This window comes from Myiozetetes cayanensis, unplaced genomic scaffold (assembly GCF_022539395.1).
Source record: "Myiozetetes cayanensis isolate MyiCay16 unplaced genomic scaffold, myiCay2020 scf2-11, whole genome shotgun sequence".
Lineage (NCBI taxonomy): Eukaryota > Metazoa > Chordata > Aves > Passeriformes > Tyrannidae > Myiozetetes > Myiozetetes cayanensis.
The window spans coordinates 60,537,023-60,555,357 of NW_026087411.1; the positions used below are offsets into that span (position 1 = coordinate 60,537,023).

At 36.0% G+C, this 18,335-nt stretch overlaps 1 protein-coding gene across 2 annotated transcripts in view; it reads right to left on the minus strand.

Moving 5' to 3' along the window:
- The window catches only part of LAMA2 (laminin subunit alpha 2), a 352,955-nt gene that overhangs the window by 244,106 nt on the left and 90,514 nt on the right, over window positions 1–18,335 (minus strand). For both annotated transcript variants that reach the window (XM_050315959.1, XM_050315958.1), the window contains exon 4: window positions 469–711. In XM_050315959.1, coding sequence (XP_050171916.1) covers window positions 469–711 — 243 coding nt within the window. The remainder of the gene's footprint in view (window positions 1–468; window positions 712–18,335) is intronic.

Genomic DNA, 18,335 nt, shown 5'->3' on the forward strand with positions numbered 1-18,335 from the left:
AGAGGGGCAGAGTGTCAGGTACAATCTCTTAAAGGCATTAAATTAAACTCTGACTAAAATCATTACCATTTGACATCCTGGCTTGCACACAGAGACCAAAAACGCATCTAAAAGAAAAGTGTTTTAATGACTTCACTGGATTTGTGATTTTTCCCAGTATTCTCGTCTTTGTTCACAAGTGACATGGCAACATATTTCAAGCACTTAAAAGGTGCCTGAAAGTACTAGTGCCTACCTAATAACTCTTTTATCTCTTAGTGTACTTTGTAGAATATGCTTATTAGAGTGACCCTTTCATGCATTTATATAGTACCACGTAAGACGAGGGTTTTTAATTTGCAAATAGACTGTCTCCACATTTTTCAGCTCTACCAAAACACTCTGGCTGCTGAAGGCAGATTTGCCAATTAATCAAAGGGGTTTTTTCTCCTGTCAGGTTACAGTACACAGAATACCATCTGATCTTACCTCTCCATTTTCCAGAGGATGGATTTTGGAATAATAAGAAGTGCATATGACTTCATCATCTTTTATATAGGATGGAGTTCCAGGACGGGGATGAATGTTGTAGCGTGTCAGGCATTCACTGTCTGTGATAGCATAGTACTGCCACGGCTGATAGTCTACACCATCCAGAGAACGCTCTAATATCCAATTCCCGGGACGAGGTGAGTTAGCTGCTTTCACAATAACATATGCAATCTGGAAAATCTGAAAAAAAAAAAAAAATAGAAGAATTGTTAAAATGCATTTAAGTACATGATTAATTCCAATTTCTTAATACTTGCCAAACCAAGAACAGTAAATATGATAATATGTGACTTTTTTTTCTGCTAGAAATGCAATATGACCTCAGATTACAGTGACACTCTCTAACTACAGAACTAAATTCTCCATTAACATTTCTGAAAAAATATTAGTTACGTTAGGCCAACAGGCACTTTGAAAATAGAATTAAAAAGCACTCTAAATTACACATAGCTTAGTAGGTAATTGCTAAGCTGCCATTTCAGCAAAATGTTTGGAAAGTTTGGAGTATTTTCAATTTGTAGAAGTGAAATTGTTTTCATCTCTGTATCTATAAATGTACACTTTCCGCCATGTTTAAGAGTTGCCAAACTCTGTTACAACTCTATCTCAGTTAAAAAAACCCATAGCTGTAAGCTATTGAAAGGTAATCACATCATGCTGAAGTCATTCTAGAAAACATTCTCGTTTCAATCACACAACTCAGCACTGTGACCATAAATAAGCTTTATAGGACAGAGACACATCAAATATCACTACAAACAGAATGTAAACATATAATCAATGCTCATTATAGTCCATTTCACCTGCCTATTCAATTGATTTATCAAGGTTTATTCCTGTTACAAGCTTGCTGGAATGCAAACCACAAATACATTTGCAATTGTAGAATGACATACATTAGTGATGTGGGTTTGGTTTGGTTTGCTTTTAACCTAGTAACAGGTATATGTTACAGAGGTAGAACTGAAGCCAAGGAAAAGAAATGGGTATTTCCATTAATAAAGCAGAACACATAGCAAGTTAATATTTTTAAGATATGCTGCTGAGTCTGCACATGAGGATGCCAGAGGATATCATGAAGAGAACAGTGTTGATTTAATACTTAATGCTTTCTATATCAGATAGTCATTGCAAGGAAGCCGAGATATACAGACTTAGTCTACACAAAATCTCTTGTGAATGCTTAGACAATCAGCAAAGCCACTGAAAGAAGATCTTACAGTAATTGATGAAAGAAACAGTAAGAAGATTCAAATTATTTTTTATTAACCACCAGGTAGAATTACTGTAAAACAGAAGATATGATAAGTGGCAGAGTACTACAAATACTGCAGTACACTTGATGATGGAAGCAAAGAAAATGTTTATCTCCAATTATCATTCCTGCCTTCTGTGCAGGTGCTGAGAACATGGTTAGATTCACAATAGCTTCAGTCAGGAAGACAAGTCCCTAACAATCAAAGTTTTTCACTGGGACTAAGAAGTGCGTGAGGCTGTATTTATTTCAATCTGAAGAACACACGTGTAACTGTGCATTCATGGAGGATTATCTCAAGTTATCAATAATTTTTCTTCAACAGAATAGAATAAGCACTCCAGAGAACAGGAGAAACCTGTTTTTCATTCCACTGTTTCAACAGGAATCATACAATCACTTGTGCCCTGTTTCACAAATGCCTTTTCCTCTCTCAAACTCTTCTATAGCTATATTCCTTTGTGGCCACAAATAATCATAATCATAATCACTGGATCAGTGTCGTTAATACTGTTTACAATAAAGACAGACAAATACAACATCAACAAAACTTTCCAAACTGTTCCCCCTTAGTTAAGCTCTTAGAAATGACAGAATTAGAGAATAGAGATTTCATTCTAGAGTACTTCTAAATACTTTTTGATTTTACATAAGTGATCTACCTCAAGTTATCATAATAAGACTATATGTAGAATGGATAACAACTGAGGTTAAACACATTGCTAGGGCTTCTACCATGGAAGATCTGTGATTTACAGCATATCTGACAATAAATTCATAATTATAGGTGTGTATATATAGCTTCCTTTGTGGAAGTCCTAAAATTTGCAAAACTTCATGAAAGACTCATTGTTAAATATTGCCAAAAAACATCTTGGATGCATTGGCTCTGTGGGGCCAAGAGGTGTAATCAGCAGGAAGTCTTTTAATGTTTGCTTTCTTTGAAATACTAGGCTGTGTGAGAGTGAAACTTTCTACAGTGACTTCTCAAATTAGAGCCCTCTTTAGACAACATTTCCTGTACATTTTGCAAAAGATTTGTTTGAAGTCTTGTTTCTTACCTTCTGATACAGTGTACTGCTTGACTGAAATTTATTATATACCTTTGGCTTTCATTAATTTTAGCACCCTTTGTAAATTAAACTGCAACAAAATTTTATTAAAAAAAGCAGTGGAGAGGAAACAGCATATTGCAGGTCATGGTGGCGTGGATATTATTTCTGTTAAATTTAAATTAGACAAGGAAAACAGAACCTTCTTAGTGTAAATAAAAGAATACACATTAAGAGTTGGTTTTAACTACTACTCAATTACAGTTTTCAACCTGATCCAGACTACTACTGTCCCAGCCTCTAAATGTTCCTGTAGGGGCTTCTGCAAGAGCACCAAGCTATGTGCAACCCACTGACACAAGAAACCTTCTCTTTTCTCTTTCAAGTGTCTACTCACAAGTGGAACTGCAAGACTGTATTGTGTAATATAAACTTTATTTCCTGGGAAGAGAAACAGAGCTGGACTAAGGACCAGTGTTTTTAAATATTGGTAGACTGTTAATGCTAATTGCAGACAAGGGAAGATGGACAAGCAAATGCATCAAAAACATGTCCTGGTTGATATTATTCCTGATCTTTCTCAGGGTAGGCTGAAGACAACACAGGATGCTAATCTACTCTTCTTAGAAACGCTTTTCCTTTTGGGGACAGATAGACATGTAGAGCTTTAGCATGAATCAAGAAGACAGCTGTCCCAGCTTCAACAGCTACACCAGGCACTACCAGCTCACCACAGTGATGCAGGCAGCAAACAAGGCATATTCCATGATTTACTGTGCTTTCTAAGGAAGGTGACAATGACAACTAGTACAGAAAAACAGACTAAAATTAGTGGCAGCTGTATGATTATTGTCAAAGCAAGCCAATGTAATGAAAACACACTTACTTTCCAATCAGCTGGGAAACTGTCCTTTACCAGAGTAACTCTTCTTTTGTTGTGGACTTGCTTAGCAAATGGTGTTCTGGTTACTAAAACACAACAGCAAGTTCTCAGTGGCATAATACTAATACTAATAAAGTCTAATGTATCACTGAGTTTTGCTGCATTTGTTTCCACAATCAAAAAAAGTGAAATTGTTCAGCATTCTGAAGCCAAGTTTCCCAGTACATCATAACACCAAGCTTCCATCCCCACAGGGTAATCGATGGAGCACGCCTGGTTTATTTTTCAAATAGCATCAATAGACATATGTCAATGGATACAGTAACTGCACAGTCTTAGAGTAAATCTGGTTCTGTAGAAGTGCAATGTAACCCAGAGAACAAAGTTTTCTGATACAAATGTGAAAACGGAGCAATACCAAGCTGCCTGGTGGCATGCAATAAACCATTAACACAGTGCTGAAGTGCAGCTGGTGCTTTTTTCTACTTGCTCTGTTCATGTGACCATAGTATAATCATGGGAGTGGGAGGGAAATAGTCTAAATAGTCCCTTAAACCTTTCCCAAATTATATACAACATAATCCTCAAGATAAGAAAGAAAATGAGTCTTGGGTCTCATTTTCCCTAGTAATTGTCTCAGCAGTGAGATCTGTGAAACACATTGTAGGAACAGTTCCATAAGTTATAGTGCTGTATCTTCTTGTGAATGCCTCATAAGACACAGAAAAGTGCATCCTACTTTACAGGATAATTTGCTACACTAATATTATTCAGTTAGAGCTGAAGTGAATCATTAATCTGCATAGGGTTATCTAGTGAAGCAAGAAATCTCATTGTGTCTGACTCCCACCTGCGCTTCTATTTAAAAAATAAATCCTTCAGTTAGAAAGCATTCATGTAAATCGAATATCATCAGAGAAAAAATTCAGTGCTACACAATTCTACAGAAGTATTTCCATTTCATTTTCTCAACAGAAGAATGTATTAGCTCTAATGGAGGCTTCCATCAACAATCTGGTTTAAAGTCTGTATCTGCATATTTACTGCAGTTATGTTGTTGATCATTACTGCGGTTCAGTGGTCAAGTAAACATGGTATTCTTCCATCAAGAAGAGTGCACAACTTGGGCAAGGGCTTGTTTTCTTACAGGCTGGTACAAATATTCTTAAGCCATGCTAAACATTGTTTACTGTTAAACAGCCCACAGATATATTTAACCAGTCATTCAAAAGTGTTGGCAGGGAGGGGCAGCAAAAGCACTGCAGATACCCCTTGTCCCAATGTGAAATCCATCCAGATGAGTCAAAGCTATCTCTGAACTGAGAAGGCCATCTCAGAACACCCTGTTCATTAGTGGGGGTTATTTGCTACAGGGGTGGTCCACCCCATTAAGAGAAGTGGGGTAAAGTCTATGCAGAATTTATTATGGAATGTGTTAGGGGAATTCTGTACATGGATGAAACTTAATATGGAACACTTAGGGAAGGGAATGGAGGTGGAGAAATAGAAGGACCAAGGTGGCTCAGGAAAAACAAGTGCAAGATAGAGAGAAAAGGAAATAAAAGGAACCAGCTGACTGTAAATAGCTAGGCAGTCAGCATGTTAGGCCTGACCTTGATCACTGAAATCACACTCATTAAATCCTGTTTCTTAGTATCTTCCATTTAGGTGTGCTCCCTCTTTTTACTGGGTATTTGTGAATAAGACTTAACTTCATGCTCAACTAGGTAGCAAGTAGAACAGGTCTTGAGTACCAGCAACTCAAGTGGGGCTGCAAATCTCCAAGATCGTGAAAAGATTATCTCAGGCTAGTTCCATACATGTTGTGTATGCATCCAGAGACAGATGCGCCTAGCAGACTTTAATCCTGATCAGCTGGAGAGGAAGAAGAGGGTGAGGCAGGCTGTGCTGTGCTTGTGTTCACGTGGGTGCTGATAGGGCACAGTGCTCTGTTTATGTTGCTCTGTGCAGCCATGTATGCGTTTCACTCTCTCAGGCTTATGAGCTCTGCCATGCTACAGTCTGTATGTGAAGACAGAGACATAGGAGCCTTGCATCCATCGGGCTACCAGATTCAGTAAATTTTAATACCGTGCATGACCAATAATCAGGAATCACAGATCTAAACAGATTCTCAACTCAAAAGTGTTCTTTGATCATTAACTTCTATCTTCACACTCAAGTATAAAAAATGACCGAATATGGCAGACATCATACATCTTAAATACCACATTTGCACTGTTTTTCATTTTGGAATAGTCTCTCCTAAAGGCTTAAGACATGAAACAGACCAAATCAAACCACTACTGAACAGAAGGAAAGATTTTGTGAGTCTGAGAAACAGCTCCTTGTGTTCTCATAGGCAAATTTATGTGGTCAGTAATATTACAATTCACAGTTACTGTTATGGATTATTGTTTGGGTCTAGTATGAATGAAAGAGAGTAGGCAGTTTTGATGCAAGAATTTTTATACAATTGGCTATTTAAAAACAAATTAACTTCTCATTTTAGTCGCACATCCAACTCAGACCAAGAAAAAGCCTTATGTAGAAATGGAGTGGCTCTCTGAATTCCTCAAAAGACCATCTAGCATGTGGTTTTTCCTATCACCGTCCTGAGAGACGGTGGCCACTGTTTCAAATATTCTGCTCACAGTTAGAAATTCCAAAATTGAAAATAATGCCATGGGGTGGAAAAAAAATATGCTTAGCAGGATTCCACTAATATCAGTTTAGAGAGCTGAACATCTCCCTGCTGTGATGCAGTTTGCCTTCTAATGATGATGTTGCTCCTGTTCATCTGAGCAGCTTCCAACTGAAATGCTGCTACCAGATGGGGAATTTGGGCTGAAGGAAACACACACTTGATTCCAACATGGGGGTTTTTTTCCAGTGTTACAAGCAATTCTATCAGGGCATCATCTGTCTCAGAAAAATTGTAGCTACAAAAAGTTCTAGCTACGAATGCCATGCAAATTAGGATGCCCACAGTACTTCATGGGAAAAAAAAGAAAGAAAGATTTTATCATAGCAAACCTCGAAAAGCTCTAAGGTGGGTGTCTCCAAATCAGGCCGTTTCAGTCAGAAATTCATCTTTTCTAATTACAAAAAAATTCACTCATGTATAATGCTCACGCCCATTCAGTTAATACCTGCAGAACATGCATTTTGAAAAAAGGATAAAAATACCTCAACGTAGAACAAGCTCAGCTGTCTCCCTTCCTTGTATGTAACTGCTAGAGAGGCACAAGTTCCTTTGAGAACACTTCCTTGATAAAAATACATCATTTATTAATATTTCTCAACTTTTGCTCATGTCATGATTATGACTCCTGTCATTTAAAAAAAAAAAAAAGAAAGCAAAGTCTAGTAAAAGAATGCACTTTATACAATGTCAAATTGTAAAGCTCTCAAGTTGTCCAGCTGTTGAATATCTGAGACACATTAAGCCAAATGGAAGGAGTCGGTACCTGTAAAGTTCCTGTCAATGTCAACTTTGTTCTTTGTAATTTTCTCAGCTGGTTTTCTCCATTACCCACTGTTCAGTTGTTTGTGAAGGCCTCAAAAAGAATAGCTGCTTTCCATCAACTATTTTTGCTGCTCATCATCAGCCTGGTGTATACCAGAATTGAGGCTGAAGTTAGTAATCTCTTTTCATAGTGCTTTCAAATAATAGCAGAAAACAATTTCTTTTCTCTTTATTTCCTAAAGCTAATCACTTCTTTCCATGGAGAAAGAGTATGGTGAGAAAAACAAAGCTGATGAAAATGCCAATATTCAAACCCTTCTTCCTAAAATATAGACAATAGAGGAGAAGGACAGTAAAGGTTGTTCTTCTATTTCGGTGCTAAAGCAACAACAAAAAAAAAAATTTCTGATTTTTTTTTCTTGATCCAAGAACTGATATTCAGCCTGGGTCCAGCAGCACTGAGAGCACTCAGGGTCAAGTGTCCATATTTCCTTCAGTGATGTTTCCATGCAGTGTCCTCTCACATACTCGTACCAAGTCTTTACATTTTAATTCCATAATGAGAATATTAATTTTAACATAGCTAAAACTACTTAGTCAGATACAGGAATAGCACATAAGAAACTGCTTTTCCTAGAGAACACTTACTTTTCTTATAGAATTGTAGAATGGTTTGAGTTGGAAGGGACCTATGAAGACCTAGTCCAACCCTCCGATCTTAAGTAGGGACTCCTGCACTAGAGGCTGACTGTTTGGTAGTTCTCAGGGTCCTCTTTAATACTCTTTTTAAAAATTGGTGTGATATTTACTTTTCTCAAGTCACTGGGGACTTCACCTGTGTGCTAAGGCTTTTTAAATATGATAAAGAGTGGCTTAGCAACTACATCAGCCAATTCCCTCAGGACCCTATGAGGGATCTTGTCAAAGTTCTTCAGATTTCCTTTTTGTACAACAGTCAGCAAGTTCATGCTGCACTAATTTTTTTAATGTGAAATTAAAGATATTTTTCAATGTTATGGCTTCTAACTTTTCTACAGAGTGCTAAAAAGTATATAAATAAATACTTGTTATTTAGTGAGGTGACATCTATCTGTTACCCACCTTGTGGAGAGGGGTACAAACAAACATCTCAAACTGTTGTATTGTTGGCAGAGAGCATCTCCTGCATTATCAACATTTAAACCTTTAACATTTCCTGATGAAAACTTCATAAGCTTTTACTTTAAGTTTTCTATAAAAGGACACATTTTTCACCATATATAATGTATGCTTAGAGGCATCATGTCTTGAGGAACAGGGATTTTGATTTTATTTTGATTGTAAACTTTTCAAGGTTAATATCATTGATCCAAATATGAAATAGGCATGTACTAATTCACACCCATTCTCTGAACATGACACAATGTTCCCTCCATCTCAATCTGGAAATATTGGGCAATATGAACAACTTCAACAATGAAAACACAAATGAAGTAGTTCAAATAAAAAAACCCCAGAGTTTTCCTTTTCAAAATATTTCCTTGCTATCTTTTCATATATATCATGCCTCATTTCTTTACATAAACATGATAGTGGTTAAGATCACCTTAAAAATATATGCTGGCACTAATACAAACCGGTCTCACATCACTAAAGTTTGGACATTTCAAAAATATATACAAAGAAAGAGGAAAATGTAAAAGAGATTAGATTCTAAATCAGATTTCCAGACCAAAAATGTGTATGCGTGTTCAGTTTGCATTTTTGCTTTTAGTTTTTAATACTTTTTAAAATATCCTGAGAATTACTTTGGATGTGGGTATGTTGCTGTATGGCATAGTAGGGAATATAAGGAATATAAAAAGTGATCTATGAGTAATTTTACATATTTCTGTCTCATGGCCCCTTTCACAGTCAGAATTTACTTATGTATGATTACAAGTCACGACACATTAGGACTCACAACCAAGTGGAAAGTTTATCTTCACCATGTTTTATGTTTTGTTTAAGAAGAGACAAAGTCTCTGGTTTTCCATATTTTGTACCTGGAGAGATCCAATAGACGTCATTCTCCAAGCTGCTTTTGTCACTTAGTCCACATTAGTGCAAATAAAACAAAAAGAGCTACATTTATGAATGTTTTCACTGACTGTCTAAACTACACAATTGATAAATTAGTTTTTAAGTGCACATGATCTACCACACACAAATTTGACAAAGAGAATAAATTTGCCATCAGTAGATTTGATGAAAGGATTGTATACGTATATACATTCATTCTACATTGCTCTGAACAAAGGATGATTCTACGCATCCCCAATATTGAAACATTTACTTTATGACCCTTAGTACTTTTTCCCAGAGTGGTTTTAGATCCACTAGCATAGCAAGAAGACTGCACAGAGGAGGAAAAGCTCTTGGCAAGTCAGAATTAATGCTCGTGACCAAGCTCTAACCCACTGTGCACATTAGGAGTCACAGCATTTTACACTGTGCCATACACTGCCATCTGAACACTTTTGCACCTTAATAGCTTAAACAAAAGGCAATTAAAAATAACCTTAACCATATTTCATCAAATCATTGTATAAATACTGGCAGAATGCCCCAAAGCGCTACATGGCACCAGTATGACAAGGTATTTTCTCGCTATTGGGAGTTATTTCTACTCCCCTAAATCTTGCACACAAAATCTTACAAAACACATTGGTCATTAATATCATCTCTTAACACACAGTCAGATATTCTTCTGTTACAAGTTTTCATCATGTGTACTACAGAATTTTGATGCCCATCTTGCAGCACAGACCTTACATTTCAATACTAATTTTGTCTTACCCAGTCAGATAGACCTTACATGAAATAAAATAGCAATTTGAAAAGACTCAAATCTGATGTACCAGTTCTGTAGCTTAGACCCAAAGAAGCCAAGTTTCCCTTTTGTTTTTCCTTTTGTGTTGTTGAGATTTGGTTACCTTGCAAGGATGTCTGGTTTTTATCTCATTGGTTCAGGTAATCAACCAAGAAGACAAAAATTAATAATTATCTGCAAACATTCATTAAGTGTCAAACACTAAAAAGTATTCCAGCCCTGGAATTTTTTTTTTCTGATTGTTGGACTTTTTTTAGCTCAAGAAGAAAAACATGTAAAATATGTACTAACTACTCTTTGCTATGTGTGGAGGGATTAAAACATTAAGGTTTCCCTATGGTGTTGCAATGTTTTAGGTAAGCTTCTGTGGTCAGCAGTGTCAAGTAATTTCCTATATAGTTCTCATTCATCCTAATTCTAATACATTAAAAACATATGAAGGACCACTAGTATCTGCAGATTTATTTGATCTAGGAGGAATGTGAGTTGTATGTGTGAAATTAGGCATTTTTCTGATGGTTCTCTTGGTTATGAGTTACTGTAGCAGAACAGAACCACTATTTTACAACCACCAATGTCAGCTGCAAAACTCATTTTTTCAAGTAAGCTTTTATCATCCTAAACCTTTCAATGACAACATATTTCTTCAAAATGAATAACAAAATCTGTTCGAGATCGAGAATCCTATGAACCCCTTATTTTGTCATGCCACCATTCTCCCAGGCTCTGTAATTTTCTTTAGAATCAAAACTGCCAACAGTACAAAATCAGAAGACAACCTCATATTCATGTCAGAATGTATGTGTCAATGGATTCAAAATTATAAGAGAGTACTTTGGACCAATATCAAAGCTGAATAGCTCTCTTGCTAAAAGTCAGAATTAGAAAAGTAGTATGTATACTTATTGTAGTTACCCACAGAAAATGTAAGGCAAGTAACATCAGAAAGAAAAAGATTTGGGAAAACCTTTTCAAAAATCATTGTTACTGTGTATTATGAACTGAAGCTGAAAGGGTTTGCTCACTTAGAATTCTTTCTGATTACCACAAAGCAATAAAGTTATGGTCTGATTTAGTGGGGAGCATAAAAACATTGGGCAGAATAATCCTGTGGAGATTTGTTTTTAATACAACCACTCAGCCTAGCTTACAGCACTTTGTATGTTAGATATTACAGCTCATCTTTCAGTACAGTAATGGCTTCTTAGCATTTCAGAATGCATTGGAAAGTACTCCCTCCATGTATTATTGCACCACTCATGAAAAACTTTCCTTTTTGATGCTGCAGGAAAGTCAGCATGAGTATCTTCACTGATATTTGTTTGTTAGAACATCTAAAAGCTTAATGCAGCAGGGTCTCCGCAGTTATGGCTGGCATAGACATGCCCTCCTGATGCTTAACTACGGGGAAAGGTTGTTTGTTTTTCTTTAGGCTTTTGTGTGAGTGATATCAGTGTGGAAAACTTTATTCTGAGACAAGAACGAAGTCCTGGGTAACATGTTACCAGTGTGCATATATTGTCTCCTTCCCACAAATAGAAATCCAAGTGTAAAGCTACATAATATAAAGTATATTTGCATACAGTATATAAAACAGGTGGTTATTATAAGTGTTTATGGTAATGTCAAAATATTTACTACAGTTTTGTTTGTTTTCATGATCGTAAATAATTATGTTTTCTAGGTATGTTTTAAATCCTCACTGATATATTTATGTGCTGTTTGGTTTCTTGCTTTTCTTTTTGAGTTTTTCAAATACCTTCATTATAAACTGGCTTCAAGTCCAATAGTTTGGCTTTAAAAAGAATAATTTAAAAATTTGATATTAATTAATAATATAAATGCCTTACAAATTAAATAATAATTTAAAATTACATCAGAAGGATGAAGTATACTTTGTTTCATTCTACCAATATGCATTTAATGCATTACCAGAAAATACCAAAACTAAAGAAATTAAGAGAATTACTAAAATGTTCAGATTCAAGTCCATGAAGGCCACAAAAAAAGGAAATAAAATTTTAAAATCAGTATTAGAACTAACATCCAGATATATATCTAAAAATTGGCTGTGGACTTTAATAAAATAGAACATATCTCTTTTTTTTGTTTGTTTGTTTTTTTAATTCATTCCACAGTCTCACTTTCATGGTTTTAATTGTACCTCTTTTGGCTGTCACCTCAACATTTCCTTTACAATCTAAAAACTCACTTTTTTTTTGCATTTCTCTCTTTAGAAAAACATTTTTGAAGATGGACAAAACCAACTGACATTTTCTGGTGAAAAGTTCAAGTGTGGATTAAATTTCATTTCTGCTAAACTACTTTCGTGTTTCAGGACGAAGAGAAGCTTTAAACCTTACCTTTAAAAAAGCTGCTTTGAAAGCATTTGAAGTCCATAATTATCAGCAAAAGAGAGAACGAAAACATTAACTGAAAACCTAAACAAAAATGTTTGTGCATATATACAAATTTAACATATGAAGACCAGCTGGCACTCAATTTTATTAAACTGCTTCTTACATCCCAAGACTAAATGGTATCATTAACTTCCTCTTCATTCCTTTAGCTATTCTGATATTTGATATCAGAAGTTACTCAATCTGTAGCAGAGAATTAGCTCTAATTTTTTTTCCCCACTGGAAAATGTATTTGATATTCCAAAGAAAAGAAAATATAACATCAAACCCAAATATCTCCTAGTGATATGCATATTCCTATACTACTATACAAATAATGTGTAAAGGTTATTTTAATATGGCTGTGTTGTTCAACACATACTGATTCCTTAGGTACTGTTTGGTGGACTGTTATAGGTTTAAACAAAAAAACTACAATTATGCAATAAAAGAAGTGACGTTGTTGTGAAATATCATCCAATTTACCTCATAATTAACTGTGGCTGTAAGACTGACTTCAGTCTTACTAAACTCACTAAACTAATCCTGAAAGGATTAGTTTAAATTAACCTGTTTGTGGGGTTCAACTGTGTAGACAAATGCATCAACTTCAAAACTGTCAAGACTCAAAAACGTGGTTATTTCTTCTTTAAGAAAAAATATTAATTAGACAGGGATGCAGACTGAGTAAAAATTCACGCATCTCTGCCACCTAAGTTTCCTTGTGATATAGTTCCTGTAAGAGGTGTTTTCAGACTAGTTTTGAAAGGTATGGTTAAACACAGGCAATATCTCATTTACTAGAAACACAAAGAAATGGCAAGTCATAAAGGGTGGCTTTACGTCTGAGATTACAAAAGTACTTCAAACTAGTCCTTCCTAGGAATCTTTTTGTAATCTTCTCAGTCAAACACTAGAAAGGAGAGGGAAGAAGGCAAAAAGTGAGCAGAGAAGTGGTGATGAAAGTAAGAACTTAATTGTTCATATAATCTTCCATTAAAAACAGCCATTCTTCAAATGAAGTATATTACAAATGGGTAGTTTGTCTCAGTCTGTCTACACATCTGGGCAACGTCTTCAACAGAGTTCTGCAAGACAGTACTTGCCACACCTGACTTAAGTCACCTTTGGCTAACAAACAAGTGAACTCTGCTGCTATGTAAAAGTGATGAATCTTTCTGCAACAGATCTGTGCTCCCCCAAGGAATCTGGCTAATTTTGTGTATCAAGGGAACTGACAGCTGAAAATATTTCCTTTGAACAACTAACAACACAGAACAGTCATACTGGCAAAGACAAGCAGCAAATGACAAGCAAGGTCCCAAAAATAAGGTCTCTTCATAGGAAAGTGTATTCCTCTCTCAACCGTCCCTTCCCACACAACTAAAGTCAGCAATATTGCATTAAGAAATAGGGGAGTACCATCATTTTGGTGTGTGCAAAATCTGATTGGCTCAACATATAATCTAGACTCAGTTCAGACGGAGAGCTTATGAGGGTACATCCACATTAGCTTAGTAGCTCAGAAAAGAAGCATGCTTTAGAGGTCTATCTCATACTGTCCCAATTTAGCATGCTTTTGCTCATATAATATATTGTAGACCTCACAAATTGGATTCTTTTCAGATAAGAACCAAGCCAGGAGAACATGCTTAGACATACATGATTCATTTTATCTGCTATGGCACATTCAGCCCATGGTCCCTAACAGAACTAGTCTGAAGTAAATTTCTTGACAAATGAGTTGGGTCAGCAACAAATACACACAAGTTGTCTCCCAAGTCTGTCCCCCTCTCTCCTATTGCAACATGCTCTTTGCTAATGCAGGCAAAATGGAACTATCAATAATTAGATTTTTTTCCTCAGTTGGTTTCAAATTTTACCCAAATATTCAAATTATAGGTCACATTTCCCATTATGTATAACAGCATAGCAGCCGGTTTATAAATTCAACATGCAACCCAAAATTCAAGCTTTAAAATAAAAACAATTATTTTTTTAAAGCAAGAATTATAAAGCACAGCTATGAACCACAGACCGTATTTCACGTGTCATATCTCAGCTGTGAAATATTACTTTCAGAAATTTGTTATATACTATTTCTGATGTTTGTAGCTGCCCGACCTATAAAAGCAAAGAGTGAAGATGTACTTTCCATGGAAATCTTCATCCCTAATTACCTTTCTTACAATTTGGTGACAACTGTGCACATACAAATTATATTTCCCTTCACTGACACAGAGTTTTGTCCCTCCCTTTTAAACTCTTCCCACAGACTACCATACTGAGCGCTTTTAACACACTACCCTGAGTATTATTCTTCTTTTCAGTCCCAACTTAAACCTCTCCCATTCATCTTGTCACCCTTTCTTAGTTCTCATGTCTGTCTTTTGCCACAGATCCACTTAGCTCTACAGTCTTCTGTAGGGAAAGCAAAAGCAATCACTCATTTTGCAATTCTCTCCTTTTCCCAGTACTATCCCTATTAAGGACACATGACACATGTTTGCGAGTGTGCAGACAGGCATGCATGTGTGTTTCTGCTCATGGGTATTAAAGTGCATCAATTAACTAAGCAATCATTCAAAAACCTGATCAAAATCCTGCACTTGAGTTATATTTGGAAAATACAGACCTACAAAATAATTAATTTAGCATCAGCAGAATGTTGTTGCCTGTTCTTTGCAGGTGCTTTTCAAAATGCCTCTGAGCAAGTCAAGCATTCTTCTCCTTTTATTATTCAGTTCTCTATATAGTTTAAGAAATGCGACTTCCCAAAGTATTATATGTGCCACTCAAATAATCAAGTCCATGAGCCTAAAATCTTACATTCTAGAAAGTAATGAAATACACTTCAGAGAACTGGAACTGCAGGGATTTCTTTGTAGAGGCAGAACACAACTTTTTAGACTCCTTCCTTCCTACAGAAAGAGGGTAGGGGACAAGATGAAAAGATAACGTAAAAGAGTTGGACACTATTAGAGCTTAAGGAACTTAAAACTGATGCATGGCAATTGTTTCATAGAGAAACCAATTACATAGCTTAATCAGTTATTCTTGCTCTTGCCTTTGAAGAGAGTCAATTACGTTCTTTTTCTTCAGAAATGTATGCCTGGAAAGGATAACCTGGACACTGAAATGATCCTCCACAATCTCAGGCAATAAGTTATTAAGATTAGAAATTAGTTATTAAGATTAGAAATCTTAATAACATAGTTATTAAGATTAGACATTTGTCAGAATATTAACTCTGTGTCCACCTGAGTTCCACATATCTACAAGTCACAGAAAATATTCCAGCACCATTTAAAAAATATAAAATGTCTAGTAAAAAAGTCAAACCCCACATAAATATGCTCCTGGCACATGCATCTTAGCAACATCAAGGGTATTGCCAATGTCCTTGTTCCATACAACAGCAGGGAATTTGTTAATAAGTGTCCTGATGTGTGTAGAAATCAGAAACAGATGGGCTGACCACTTCACCTCAAACTACCAACTGGTTTTCCTGCATATTTGCCAATTTTCTTTAAAGACACTCTACCATCTTCCACATGAGTGTGAAATGAAACCAATTGAGGATTTAGGAATAGCACAGGTACAGGGAATGTGTTCTCCCTGGAAGTCTAAGCATCTCTGTTTTGCCAGGTCCCTGCTCTGTGCTTCTTGAAGATAAAGCCTCTTTTCTTAGCTGAGTAAGTCCTGCTACACATTGCACTCACTGGACCTGAATCACTTCTGTTGCACTGGAACCACCCACCTCTCTTAAGGTGCAACAGACAGACACAGACTACCAACAAGCAGGGCTAAGAGCTGTAGAACAGCAGACAGCTTCTCTTGTTAATCTGTAGTGCTTCATATGCAAGGTGCAACAGCCTCATGTATCTATAAACCCACCCTTCCAAACTTGGATCTGCAGTTTCAGTAACCAAGGTAGCTCAACCTGTCACTCTAGACTCCTTTGAAGTTCAGGTAAGCAACTCCCAAATAAATCTGTTCTCACATTTTGGCCTCCTATGCACTTTCTGGATGAAAAGCATTGTAAAAAATAATTCCACATTTACAGGTCCGAATGCAGTTCCATAATATCCTTGTAAAATATATAGGAAGAGGAGTGTCATAATGGCAAAAATGTGGGGAAAAGTGAAGGGTTAAGAGCAAATTAGCAAAGATGCTCAGAACCAAACAGTTCCAGTTTTCAACTCCTATTTTTATAATAGATGGGGTACAAATTTCAAGAATACTTCAATGATTTAGAAACCTAGCCTCCATTATAGATAAAAGTTCTTTAAAAGTACTAAGGTAAGCTGCAACTGTTGAGAGAAAAGAATAAAAAACACTGTATTTTTCCCAACCTGACTGATAATATTTCTGCTCTTTCTAACATTAAATATATTTTACTTCTTCTAGTTTATTCATTATTGCTAAATAGTATACATAATTTTTATATGGCTACACTGCACAATAAAGTAAAAAAAAAAAGTCACTGCCCCAAAAAGCCAAGCATTATATAAATGAGGAAATTGTAATTATTTTCCTGATTTTTTCATGAAATTAGGATTGCTAAAAGCATTCCATGTACTATCATAATTACTAGTAATAACATAAAAACTAATGCATTCCTGCAATTTTCAAGCCATTACTTGTGGTTTCATCATTTGTTATTTCTATCTCACAAAAGAAGTTAAGCATTTTTATACTTAAAGCAAGAATTTAACAACGCAAACATTGCAATTACTGAATCTCCTAAAAGCCAAACGTGAAGAATAGAATTTCTTTTAAGAGAGGCCTCACTGGTGACCTTCACCATTCATAGTGACTACTGCACAAGCCTACTACTACTACACAGGAGAAATTTCATATTTTACCAGTTACTTTAATAGAGTCTATAATGCTGTGTCTACAAAATTCCTGAAAAAGCAAATAAAAACTCCTAATAGTTCTCAAAACTCAAACAACTCTTATTTCTTATTGGCCAGTCTGAAAGCCATGCAAATCCCAATAGACCTTTTACTACATTTTGGGGAACAAAACTGTTGTTCTGTTTATGTATGGTGGTGAGTAACACAATGTGCATTCCTAACTCCATGGGCTACAGAGATCATAAAGAGTGTGCCACACAGCATTAGTGACACAGGGTCTTATCCCATCTCTCTGACATCCACAGAAACCTCAACTCTGCTCCTATTGCAGCCAACAACAAAAGAACGGCCTTAAGAGAAGGTATCAGCTTTAGAGCAGCAAAAGGACTGCCAAGTTTTCTTTGAGCAGTAAGTAAGAGAACATGGGAAAGAAACAGGATCATACTTGATCCTTGTCTCATTTAAAAAAAATAGTAACCAAAAACTCCAAACGCACACCACACACAGTGCAGTATTCTCAGAATGCTGTCAGCTGGCACATAAAGAAGCCTTTTAAATACATCAGAACACCCCTTACTTTTTCTTCAATATCCTCACTGACCCTAGCTTTTAATACCTAAGAAAAAGTAAAACTTCAAAAGTGCACAGTTTTGCTTATTTCTTATGATAATCTAGATACTGACATAGCAGGGAAAAAGCAGACATTGTAGAGCCTTAGTTTAGCAGACCTGACCCAAACAACCACACAAGTAAAATCACTAGGGTGATGAAAAACAAGGATGGTAATTTAGTTCTAATGCTGAAGTCCTACTCACATACTAAGAGATCATTGCCAACAAGAGGCACAATCCCTTGCTGTAAAGGCAAACCAGTTAATAACTCTGACAATTTAAAAGACATGTTAAAAAAAACAAACAAAACCAAAAACAAAACCTGAGAGTTTTATGCACAGGACCTTACTCTTGAAGTTCTGTAAAAAGTTTTAGCCCTGCGAACTGAATGAGAAATGCACACTGAATACTTTTGCATATAT